General features: G+C 41.1%; 1 protein-coding gene across 5 annotated transcripts in view; it reads right to left on the bottom strand.

The window, feature by feature from the left end:
• The window catches only part of LOC115410679 (histone acetyltransferase p300-like), an 83,524-nt gene that overhangs the window by 26,841 nt on the left and 43,729 nt on the right, over positions 1–12,954 (bottom strand). For all 5 annotated transcript variants that reach the window (XM_030122427.1, XM_030122431.1, XM_030122429.1 and 2 more), the window contains exons 15-19: positions 7,460–7,868; positions 7,186–7,304; positions 6,861–6,924; positions 4,933–5,108; positions 1,850–1,938 (exon numbers count right to left, since the gene is read on the bottom strand). In XM_030122427.1, coding sequence (XP_029978287.1) covers positions 1,850–1,938; positions 4,933–5,108; positions 6,861–6,924; positions 7,186–7,304; positions 7,460–7,868 — 857 coding nt within the window. The remainder of the gene's footprint in view (positions 1–1,849; positions 1,939–4,932; positions 5,109–6,860; positions 6,925–7,185; positions 7,305–7,459; positions 7,869–12,954) is intronic.

Raw genomic sequence — 12,954 nt, 5'->3', positions numbered from 1 at the left:
TATTTGAAAGGTTACAACGCCGTTACCATTACCGACAGTGAAATATGGCGTGTTGCTATGCACTGATATCTAACAGCTGTTATCCGTCCTGACTTGCTCAGCCAGGCACAAGAGGTGTGACATTCATGGACAAGTCGAGTCTTTTGAACGGCTCTTTTAAGTGAACGATAAGAACTGATTTGTTGCCAGCTGTTCATTTATCATTTGTTCTTATATTCAAATTGCCCACACTGCCTTCATGCTTTACTTGTGTATCCGTGAGTCTGAGTTGTCCATGCTGCCTTCACCTGAACAACTAATGACATCTGCAAGTTTGAGTTGTCCAAGCACACCCCATTCACTTGAACGCATCTATGTGCGCAGCTAATTTAGGGGAGGAGTTATCAGTGAGAGTCCGACTGACTGAAGACATTTACTGCTGTATCAGGGAGGAGCAACCGAAAAAAGAGGAGATGTGGGATTAACTGGAGGAGCATCTTTCTTCCTATAAATGCAGATACGCATTTATGTGGTGGAAAAGCCGGGCCCTGGTGGACCCCAGCCTTACCAAAGTCATGGTAGAGAAGCTCTGTTTAGTGGAAACATCGGTTCCATCTGAATGAGTATGAGTGACGACAGGACCCATCTGTGTCCTGCCCTGACCTGTGTCCTGCCCCCCTCCCCCACCTGTCTGGATGGACGTCCTTGGCCTCACCACTGTGGATGGGCCTCCTCATCCCTGCCTGTCTCATCCAGTGGGATGGACCCCTCATGTGTTCACCCTACTGCATCCTTGCAGATTGGAACTACATCTGCAAATGGACGTCCATCAGTCCTGGTGCATCTATAGCCTGTCCGTCCATGGGAGTGGATCTCTCCTTCACTGTGGTTCTCTCCGAGGTTTCTCCCTTTTCCCACTGGGTTTGAGTTTTTCCTTGCCGAGAAGGAGGGTCTAAGGACGGGGGATGCCCTGGACATTACTCATTTTCCTGCTGTTTATTTTTGACTGTTGTTGTTTACATCTAACTGACTCTGTAAAGCCCTTTGAGATAACCTTGTTGTGATATTGGGCTATACAAATAAAATTGAATTGAATTGAGTATGAGATAATGTCTTTAATTTTGTTCACACTCCAATAAATATTAATTTAAATGAAGTACCCATCTAAGTTGTTCTACTCTAGGCAACTGGGGGGGGGGGGGGGGGGGGGTTTGACATATGTGCATACCCTCTATATATAATAGTATATATTATAATATTCTAACATAATTAGCTATTTATTATTAGGAGTAGTAGTAGCAGCAGCATTATTATTACTTTGCTACTTGTTTCTACTAGTACTTTCAAATGTGCAGTTGCCTGTTTTTTATAGTTATTATTTTGCAATTTTCTTTCTTTCTTGTGTTTGTATATTCAGTGTTGTGCTGCTATTAGAACCTAAATTTCCTGAGGGTTCTGCCCAAAGGATCAATAAAGTTCTATCTAATCTATAAATCTAAGTGTTTTTAGGGAAACTGTTGCATGCTTTGCCCTTAAAAAGTCTGTGTTTACTTTTTATTTATACATTTTTTTTAAAATTAGAAAGAAATGTGATAAGAGGGCAGACTTAAAATCTCAGTATATTAGGCACCATATGAGGGTATAAAAATGGGGAAAATGAAGTGCAGGGAAGTGTTTAAGAAAACAAAATTAATCAGATGAACATAGAGATAAAATAGGTGACACATTTATTCTTTCACAATTCACCACATACTTTTTAAATGCTTTTTTCCCCCTAGATTATCAATTTTATTTATCATTTTCCTAACCCATCCTACATACCTAGACAGTCCTACATTGTTCATTACATAGGTTTTAACCCCCTCCATACCTGTTCTGGTAGCTGAAGTAAGCAGCATCTCGGGGAATAGTGCACAGCTGCTTTCCATAGCAGCAGAGGGTCTGTGGAGAGAACTCCAACTGATGGACAGAAGCAAAGAAACACAGCCATGAGTGCATGAATCCTTTTATAACAGGTTGGAAAAACAAATAATAAAAGGAAATTACAAAAAAAAAAAAAAAACAACTCCTGTGTGAGGTAATTGTAAACCCACATGCATTTCTGTTTGGATCCTCGATTTAAACAAAGTAATTAAAGTTAATTTCAAGCATTGGATTACTTTGTCTCTCTGTCTCAAGTCCACCCTTCAGTGAGGCTCATAATAAGGGCCAATCAGTTTTGTTTTTTGTCTGCAAAACCAAAAATAGCAGAGTCTAATGAGAGCTGAAATATGATATAGTGATGGTATGCTCAAGGCCAAATTTAGCGTTGAACCCAGTGTACTGCTTCCATTTCAGATGTGAATGAACAGAGTTAAAACATACTTAACATGCATACAGGAAACATTTTCCACACACATTTTAAAGAAATCCTGTTCACTGCTGAACATATCAGTCAGTCAGACTTTCAAACATTCATGCTTAGAAAACTGTGATTTATTATGTTGAATGGGGTGGTCTTGTCAGTGACATGCACAGACGAGCCAACGAAAAAGGGCACCTCTCTCCCGAGTCCGACAATCCTGATGTGCAGCGTTTTCATAAATATTGGTCCGCAATAACTTGCTATCACTGTTTATTCAGTATTACACATATGTTAGCATTCTACAAAACAATGCACTGCTGCTGCAATGGCCTTACACTTTTCACATGAAATAACCAGGAAAAAAAAAACAAAAAACATTCTACTTATAAAGTACAATGAGTACAGGCCTTAAGAGTCCAGGAGCAAAAACAAAAATGACTAGAGGAGGATTATGAACCACCCAACTGTGTAAAAATCTACAAAACCAAACCTGAGTCACATAATCATGACAATCATCAGTTTACTGAACAATCTCTATCAACCTGAACAAACCAATATCATATAACCAATCTAGGACTGCACACTTGACACAACTGTGCATAAGGACTGACATTTGGCTTGATCCAGGACAGAAGAGAGCTGCTACTCTGGGCTGCCTGCTGCAAGTCTCTTTCCCTCTGTTTCTTTACTCTTTCCTTTCTTGGCATTTTGCTGCAACTGATGAATAAGAAACATCAAATTGCGCACTACAATGAACATTGTAGACCAGGGGTGTTAAACTCATTTTAGTTCAGGGGCCACATACACTTAATATGATCTAAAGTGGGCCGGACCAGTAAAATAATATGAATAATAGGATAAGATCTTTTGAGTGAAAAAAGTAAATTCTGTAATGAAAATGTTTACATCTACGAATTGTACTTGAACATAACATGAACAAATATGAACAACCTGAAAATTTGTTAGAAAAATAAGTGCAATGTTAACAATATTACACCTCAGTTTATTATTTATACAAGTGAATCACAACTTAGAGATCACAGTGGATCTACAAATACACAAAACATTAATTAATAGGCAGAATATTATTAAAATTCCACATACTTCTCTTAAGACATTTCAGATATTCACATTTTTTGTAAAAAGCTTGTCTGTAAATGTGAACATTTTTGTGTAATTTTACTTTTTATTCACTAAAACAAAGAGACAAATTTACAGTTTTCATTATTTATAGGTTATTATGATAGTATTTTACTGGTCTAATCCACTTTAGACTGAAATGACCTAAAATGATTTTAACATCCTTGATTATTAATATCTTCAGTGTAATTTTTGCATTTCACAAATTCATCCCAGGGGCTGGATTGAACCCTTTGGCGGGCTGGATTTGGCCCCCGGGCCACATGTTGGACACATGTGTTGTAGACATACAGATTTTTTTTCATGCTTGTGTAACTTATAATGACAAACGACTTTGACAATAATTTAATAATCTGAAACTTCACATCCCAATAATTTCCAAAAAAGGGGATTTGATTTAACTTTCATATTATGTGTAATACTCCAATCAATGCGAATGCAACATGAAGCCTAGCGTCTGGGTGCTCACCTCATCTGCTCCTCTGGTCGACTCCCCAGAAACTACAAACTACACCACCTCTGTTCAGCCTGACACCACAACAACACGCACTTTTAGACACAGTTTGGATTAATAGGCTATTATATATTTGTGACTCTGGAAATATACCGGGTACTCACAACTTTTCACACAAATAAGTAGCAGAGGATTTTCGATTTGCTGGTTCGCACCAGCAATGCACTGAATTAGCATCATCGGGCCGTGGGCTGTGACCTCTCCGCTAGCAACAGCTAATCACCTGACACACGCAAGTATTGGGCTACTGGCTACACTAACCACTCAAACTTGTGGGGAACGGGACAAACATTTGCTTAAACAGTTGTAGGTCAAAGGCACCGCTATTCTTACCAGTTTGTCTCTTGCAAAAAGTCGAGGCCATGCGATATGTGATCAGCAATAGCAGAGCTCCAACCGCATTAGTCGAACACAAGCAGAGCAGGAGAGAGAGGCAGTGAGAGGAGGCGGACTCAGGGAAGGACAGGAGGCACTGGGAATTATTTGGATTTAACTTAATATTAAAATATGGTTATAATGTCATGTCGATGTGGATTCTATTGTCTTCTTTGACTGAGGAAAAAAATAAATAATTACATTTTTAAAAAAACAAAAAAACCCAAAAAAAAACGATCGCCAGAAGGGCACCGAGGCCAGAGGGGCAGGTCTTGAGGGACACCTCAGGTCTACCTGTGCACGTCCCTGGGTCTTGTAATAATACAGTAGTAATAGTGGTATATAAAGACACCTGTCTTGTACTGTACTGTTAATGATACTCTTTTAGCACCAATATGGGTCATTATGTAACTTGTTTCTTTGTTTTAACTGTTTTATCTGCCTGTTAAGCTGCCTCTTGGTCAAGCCACCATTGTAAATGAGAACTGGTTCTCAATTGACCAACCTGGTATAATTAATTAAAACTTTTTTTTTTTTAATTGCCTTTTCATCTAGTCATTTATCTGGCACTCTGTCTCACCTTCCTCCCACAACAGTAGCCAAGGCTCTGCATCACAGGGTCGATCTCCTGTTCAAAAACCTCAGCCAGCTTGGAGCAGTATTTGTAAACTCTGGATGTTTTTCGGTTGTAAAGCCAGGCGTTGTTGAACATCAGCCAGATGTCATCCACATACTGCCAAGGATCCTGGTACTGACCTACAACACAAACATAAAGCGTGGAAAGACATACTAAGTACACTATCAGACTTTAATTGCTTTTAATTGATTTTAACTGATCTGTAAGCAGTCACAATAAACAGGACCACCTAGTAATCAAATGTATCTGTAGGACTGGATGATACATCACTTCGATCACCTTGTTTTTGAATGATGTAAAAATATGTGCAAGTAGCAGCAGGAGCAGGAAAAGAATGATTCCTATTGATTTACTGTCTCAAGTTCAGAAAGACAGGAAATAAATAGGGGTGTGTAATATGACGATATTAGATTGTGGAGGATTAGAACATATCGATAATTAGGGATGGGAATCGAGAACCGGTTCTTTTTGAGGACCGGATCCCAGTAGCTCAGTTCCTTGGAATCGTTTGCCTGCCAGCTTAACGATTCTGCTTATCGATTCCACCTTCATTGTGCATGCAAGATGACGTCACGTGTATGCTGCATTGTTTTGGTCAGAACATGTCCAAAATGGCGTTGAGGCAGAAACGATCTAAAAAGATGACATCGGGTCCACTTGTAACACTTGCAAAGCTCCCATGTCTTCAAAAGGGTGGAATCCCTCTAGGATGCTCAAACATTCGTCCACAGCATGTGATTCATTTACAGGAATGTCATGTATTTGACACGCTACTTAGTGACGCTTGTGAATGTAGCGAATGTAGTGAACGCCAGACCCAGTTCTGGTTCTGGTGCGGGCAACAAACGTCGTACCCCCTCAAATACAAGTTTCCGAAGGTAGGGGAATGGAAATGAGGTGCACAACAATGGGAGATGAGCCAAGCCGAGTCAAACTGGTTCCACACTGTGGACACGCGGCAACAGAGGAATTAGTAAAGTGTCTTTAGTTTCACTTTCACTGCATGACCCCCCCCCTCCCCCGGGCCCAGCGTGATCTGTTATTACTATTTGTACATACTATATATGGTATATTTTCTGTGCAGACATGGAAATATAAAAGACAGTTAATGCAAACACACCCATTTGTACTCTTTTATTCCCTCACCCAATGAGAATCGATAAGAGAATCGATAAGGAATCGGATCAATGAGCAAAATCGATAATGGAGTTGGAATCGTTAAAATATTATCGATTCCCATCCCTATCGACAATCCGACAAAGCAGAGAGATCGTGGAATCAAGGGGGGTTTATACAGGGGTGCGTTCCGTGCCACACGTACCCCACAGTGAGTATGCACAGTAAAAGTGAAACTTAAAATGGCAAGGCAACTTAAGACCTGGCCCCTACAGAGTCGGGCATGCTTTACTCCCCGGACATCTGCGCACATCAACCTGTTTCTGAATGTGAAATTGGTACGCTCAACTATGAAACCTCAAACATTCACAAACAGTGCACGCAGAGTCCCCGCAGGACATTTATGTTCTTAGCACACATAACTAAATTATAAATGTTCTGGAAGGTTCTTCGGGCTAAATTATTTTTTTTCTTCTAGGGCTATGTTTTACATAGGGAAATGGTTTGGTTGCACTGCTCAGAAACTTGCAAATTAGTCTCAAAGATCAGTGTAATAAACAGATAAAAATCAAGACTGTGATTTTATTTTTTAAAAATCATGATATATTTTTCCCATTATCGCCCAGTGTTCTGGAAACAGAGTAAAATCTATTCCAATGAAACTTAATCTGTTTATTTGACTTAAGAAGTAGAAAAGCCAGCCTTGTACGTTTCCCAAATGTTACCACGTTTAACATAAAATAGCAAACACAAACCTGTGTCAAGCTTTCGTTTGATAGTAGATAAATCCATTGGGTTCTTGACAATGTCAAAGTAGTCCTGCAAGATTCATAAGGTTAATGCAAGTTAAATAAATACAAAAGTGAAAAATTACATGCAACACTTCTGTGTCTGATAAATATACCACAAGCAAAAACAATCCAAGAACATGAATTTCCTCCTTGCACAAACTGAGAAAGTTACACAAAAGCTTGTGCAGACTAAGACATTATCAATAAGACAAGAAAAAGAATACACATGACACTAGAGTTCATACAATGTACATGGACAGATGGACTTAACAGGAGCGGGGATACATACAGGTATGCACAGCAGTTGTGGGTCAACAGGCATTCTGAAGGGCAGAGACTCTGGGTCCTGTCGGTACAGAGATTCCAGTGTGGGCATCAGGGCCTGACGAAGCTCCTCTGGCTTGAAGACTGAAATAGAAGCACATAGGAATCATTTCAATACTTCAATTGTGATGTCTGATTGAAGAAAATGAAAACAACCCAAATTGTTTCAATTACATGCACTGACATTTTAAGTAAATGCATTAAAGGTACAATTAAATTAAGCAATGGATTCTTCTTACTCTTTTTCTTGACTGGAGCCTGTGGTACTACTGCCTCTGATGACTCCTCTTCATCCTTCACCTCCTTCTTAACATCTGGCTTCCTGTCTTCCACCTTTACACCTGATGTTGCCGTTGTCGTCGATGTATCCATAGGAAGCCCTTTACCTCCTTCTCCTGAACAATCCTCCTTTTTCAACTCAGTTTTCACTGGCTTTTCTTCTGTTTTGAGGTTGCTGAGCTTCCCCCCCTTTGAACAGCTGCCGGCATCGCTCTCCTCCTCCTCGTCCTGCTGCTTGACCTCCATCTTTGACTCGATGTTGGTGGTGGAGGTGTTTGACTGTGGCTGCTGGGAGGAGGTGTCCAGGCTGCTGATGGAGGCTGGTGTAAGAGCCTGACCATCAGCTGGGAACGAACCCTTTTGTGACAACTGCAGAGAAAAAGAAGAAAATCAATCACCTTTTACATGCTTCATTTAGGTAACTTAATAAGGATTCATTCCAATTGTCATTGTTACGCTGATGATACCCAGTTATACTTATATATGAAACTAATCAGCTAACTAAACCAGAGGTCGCGTTAACTGAAAATATTCCGTCATTGACAGATTTATTTTTTTTTTTAAATGACAGAAATTTCTGAAGGCCATCCATCATTTTGACAGATTAAAATACTGAGGGTAATCTACCAAAGAAAGTCTTCACACAACACTGTGAACAGAACCTGCTCACAGGATCGCTGGTCTGTCTGTCTCTGGACAAGTCATCAAACAGTCCGTAACAGCATCCTACCCGCATATAACCCAACAGCGCCACTGTTCACAACTACGCTGAACACAACAGCGGTACTTCAGTCAAATATCTCACCGTTAGTTCACCTGTAGTAGACCCCCTGTCCAGTTGATGGCCAGTGTGCATATTAATCAGTCAGTTTCAAGTCTTGTCTTGTTGTTTAGCTGACTTTAGCCAAAATTAGATGCTACTTGGCTAGCGCAAAATGTGAAGACAGCCGAGTCTCCTTAGTTATTTTTAAAACGCCCAGTAAATGGGACGGCATTGATAAATGCGGTGAAAAAAGAGGGACTGATGCAGTGAAGAATGACGGACAAGCAAGGAATACGCCAGTTCTTATGGCATTTGGTGTGCTATATGTACGCATTTTCTACCTTTCATGTGTTATTTGATGGCATGTCAATTTGTGCCAAGATCTCTGGTTCACATAACCCAAACCCTAACCCTCAGTGCATGGTATTTGACACTGCATGAACAAACACAAGGAAAGCTTATAGTGTCTACAGATAACATATCAATTAAAAGTGGTGTATATAATTATGCGAGTTGTAATATCACGTTGGTTTATCAGCCAGCAGCAACTACAGTTGCTGCACCATTGAGATGTTTTTGAATATTAAATACTACTAAACATATCTCATTATCATTAAAAAATAAAAATTTGAAATGACGGATAGTAATATGTTATGAAAGAATTTTTTGACCCTGTCCGTCAAAATGACGGACAATAAAAATGTCTAGCACAACCTCTGAACTAAATTAAAGGAGTGCATTAAAGATATTAAAAGCTGGAGGTCCAACAAATTTCTGGTGTTAAACTCAGACAAAACTGAAGTTATTGTGTTAGGCCCAAAGAATATTAGGGACGCATTGTTTAGTGTAGTAGTCACCATGGATGGTATTACCATAGAGTCCAACACCACTACGTGGAATCAAGGCATAATATTCAATCAGGATTTATCATTTAACTCATAAAACAGATTTCTAGGACTGCCTTTTTTCATTTGTGAAATACTGCTAAATTCAGACACATTTTAAGACAGAATGATGCAGAAAAATGTGTGTAATGGGGGGTGTGTCAGCCAGTTTCTGTTTCGTCCTACTTATTTAAGGGGGGGGGGGGGGGGGGGGGGGCACATATAGGGCAGGGCAGAGAAAGTGAAACTCAACATGCATTACTAATTCGTCTCCCGCTGTTGTGAAGCTCATTTTCCTTTTCCCTTTCTCCTGAAACTTCGCAAACTTTCATTTGAGGGGGCAAGACATTTGTTTATGGAGGCATTGCTCCCCCCCAGAACCTGCCCTGAGGCCTATTATATATTATACACATGTATAATTAGTCTAATGCGACAGTTGCTCGATTCCTGGGAATCGTTTGCCTGCCTGCTTAACAATTCTGCTTATCGGTTCCGCCTTCATTGTGCATGTACGATGACATCACACGTACGCTGCAATGTTTTGGTTAGAACGTGGCCAACATGGCGTTGAGGCAGAAAAGGTCTAAAAAGACAACATCAGGTCCACTTACTTGGAACACTTGCAAAGCTTCCATGTCTTCAAAAGGGTGGAATCCCTCCAATATCCCCAAATATTTGTCCATAAGCATGTGAATCATTTACAGGAACGTCACATATTTGATACTCTACTTAGCGGTGCTTGTGAATGCAGCGGCAGAGTGAACGCTGGGCCGGTTCCGGTGTGGGCAACAAACGTCATAACTCCTCAAATACAAGTTTCAGAAGGTAAGAAGGGAAAGGAAATGAGATGCACAACAACGGGAGACAAACCGAGCCGAGTCGAACCAGTTCCACGTAGTAGAAATGCAGCAATAGAGGAATTAGTAAAGCGTCTTTAGTTTCACTTTCACTGTACGCCCCCCCCAACCGGCCCGGCGTCATCTGTTATTATCATTTGTACATACTGTATATGTTATATTTTCTGTTCAGAGATGGAAATATTAAAGACAGTTAATGCAAACACACCCGTTTGTACCCTTTTATTCCCTCACCCAATGAGAATCGATAAGAGAATCGATAAGGAATCGGATTGATAAGCAATATCAATAATGGAATCGGAATAGTTAAATTCTTAACGATTCCCATCCCTACCCTGGAGTCTCTGCTTAATCGTCTAACAAGTCTTCCCTGGATCATCTCTGAAACTGCCGCTGTGGTCCTGTTTCCTTCCTGCCACCATCATCATCATTATGCATCTATCCGTATAGTTGTGATAGTGTTTATTATATGGTAACTGGAATGGTAGAGATCTCTATTACTGGCTAGTAACAACAGCAGCAGTAGTATATCCACTGTTAGTACTTGGGGTAGTAGTATTAAGAGTTAACTGATAACCGCTGATAACAGCTACGGGTATTTGTACTTAACGTAAATTCCGGACTATAGACTGCACCTGAATATAAGCCGCAGACCCTAATTTTAGAAAGAAAATCAATTTTGTACATGTATAAGCCGCGCTGGTTTATAAGCCGCAGGAGTCCACCAGTGGTGATTTCTCATAGACTGCAAGAGAAGCCCGGCTTCCCCTATCATTATGAAAATTAAATGGTTAAATATGTTCGGTTGTGTTGACATTTCATTGACTACACATGTTAAAACACGTTCATCTCACAGAGGAGTTCGTTCAGAATCAGCTTTATCACAAATCATCAGACTCGATGTTGTTCATTTCTCATACATTCCCGTTGCACTGTTTCCACATACGATCTATGGTCAATGCATTTCCCCATTGAAGCCTGGCTTCTATGGGAGTCTACGGGACCGAGTGGAACCTTTTTTTTTCATTGCGTAAAAACTGGACGGTAATTGGATAAAGGTTTTCTTTGAGTTCAAATGAAATTATTCCCTGTATGTAAATGGGTATGACGTGTAAGCTTGCTGTCATATCCATAGGTTGATTCGTTGTTAATATGATGATTAAAAAACAAAAGACAAAAAACGAGGCAATAAAAGGATAATAATAAAAGCACATTTTCTCTTTCTTTTTTTTGTCGGTGGACTTATCGGGGTTTCCTTTGGATTCGTGCCGATACAGGATTGACTTGCTTTTGCGCCGGCTGTGGATTCACAGACTTAAAATGACTTGAAAGACACTTGAAAGTGAACAAATTTTTGTTTTTCGTTAGAGTAAGACTTTTAATTTATTTTTAAAATATAAAGATTAAAAACAAGTAATTACGTCTGTTGTAATATCATTTTCATTTAACATTTTGCATGACGTGCGCATTAATTCTGAGATGCTTTAAATTTATGACGGTCTCTGGAGAGCTTTATTGGGTGTTTTCATTCAGAGTTCTGTTTTGTATATTTGTGAAACAAACAATAGGTGGTTTGCCCTCTCCGGGTCGGTGGGGAGTCTTTGCCCCAAGTGGAGGAGTTCAAGTATCTTGGGGTCTTGTTCACAAGTGAGGGAAGGATGGAGCATGAGATTGACAGACAGATCAGTGCAGCGTCTGCAGTGATGCAATCGTTGTATCGGTCTGTCGTGGTGAAGAAGGAGCTGAGCCGAGAGGCGAAGCTCTCGATTTATCAGTCAGTCTATGTTCCTACCCTCACCTATGGTCATGAGCTTTGGGTCAGCACCGAAAGAACAAGATCCCGGATACAAGCGGTCGAAATGAGTTTCCTCCGCAGGGTGGCTGGGCGCACCCTTAGGGATAGGGTGAGGAGCTCAGTCACCAGGGAGGAGCTCGGAGTAGAGCCGCTGCACCTCTGCGTCGAGAGGTGCCAGCTGAGGTGGCTCGGGCATCTGTTTCGGATGCCTCCTCCCATGTCCCACCGGGAGGAGACCTCGGGGAAGACCTAGGACACGCTGGAGAGACTATGTCTCTCGGCTGGCCTGGGAACGCCTCGGGGTCCCCCTGGAAGAGCTGGAGGAGGTGTCTGGGGAGAGGGAAGTCTGGGTGTCCCTGCTTAGACTGTTACCCCCGCGACCAGCCCCGGATAAAGTGGAAGATAATGGATGGATGGATGGTGAAACAATATTAACATTTGAAGGTTTACTATTTTTCCTTAAAAGTTCTCCTTTTGTGTGTGTTAATATTAACTTTATAAAGGTTAAGTTGTTAATGTTATCCATTCCTGCATACCTGGTAACAATAGACAGATTCTTCCCTGGGGTGTGGCAGGCAATAAGATAAAATTGTCATATAAGCCGCGTCGGAGTATAAGCCGCAGTGCTTAAAGCGTGGGAAAAAAGTAGCGGCTTATAGTCCGGAATTTACGGTATATAATATTATACTCCAAACAGTAACGGGGGGGGGGGGGGCACAGCAGCATTTGACATCGTCGACCGCCACATCCTCCTCAACTGCCTTCATAATGAAACCAGTCTGCCACACTACCATCAACTGGTTCACATCATTTCTCTTGGGTAGGACGGAGTATGACACCAACTCCCAAACAGCCCTGGTCACCTGTGGGGTCCCCCAGGGTTCTGTCCTTGGACCACTCCTCCTCATCACATACATCCTTCCACTGGGCCGTGTCATCAACCGTCATGGTGTCTCTTTTCACTGTTATGCTGATGACACGCAACTGTACCTCAAGACCCACCCCAACCCTTCCTCCTCCTTACCATCCACACCATCATCCTCCACATCCCTCCCCTCACTCTCCACCTGCCTTGAGGAGATAAAGGCATGTATAAACCACAACTTCCTCCTCCTAAACAGTGACAAGACCAAGCCATCTTGACTGGCACCCCAAC

The sequence above is a fragment of the Sphaeramia orbicularis genome, chromosome 19 (assembly GCF_902148855.1).
Source record: "Sphaeramia orbicularis chromosome 19, fSphaOr1.1, whole genome shotgun sequence".
Lineage (NCBI taxonomy): Eukaryota > Metazoa > Chordata > Actinopteri > Kurtiformes > Apogonidae > Sphaeramia > Sphaeramia orbicularis.
Note: the sequence above shows the minus strand (reverse complement) of the source record. Positions and strands in the feature narration are given on the sequence as shown.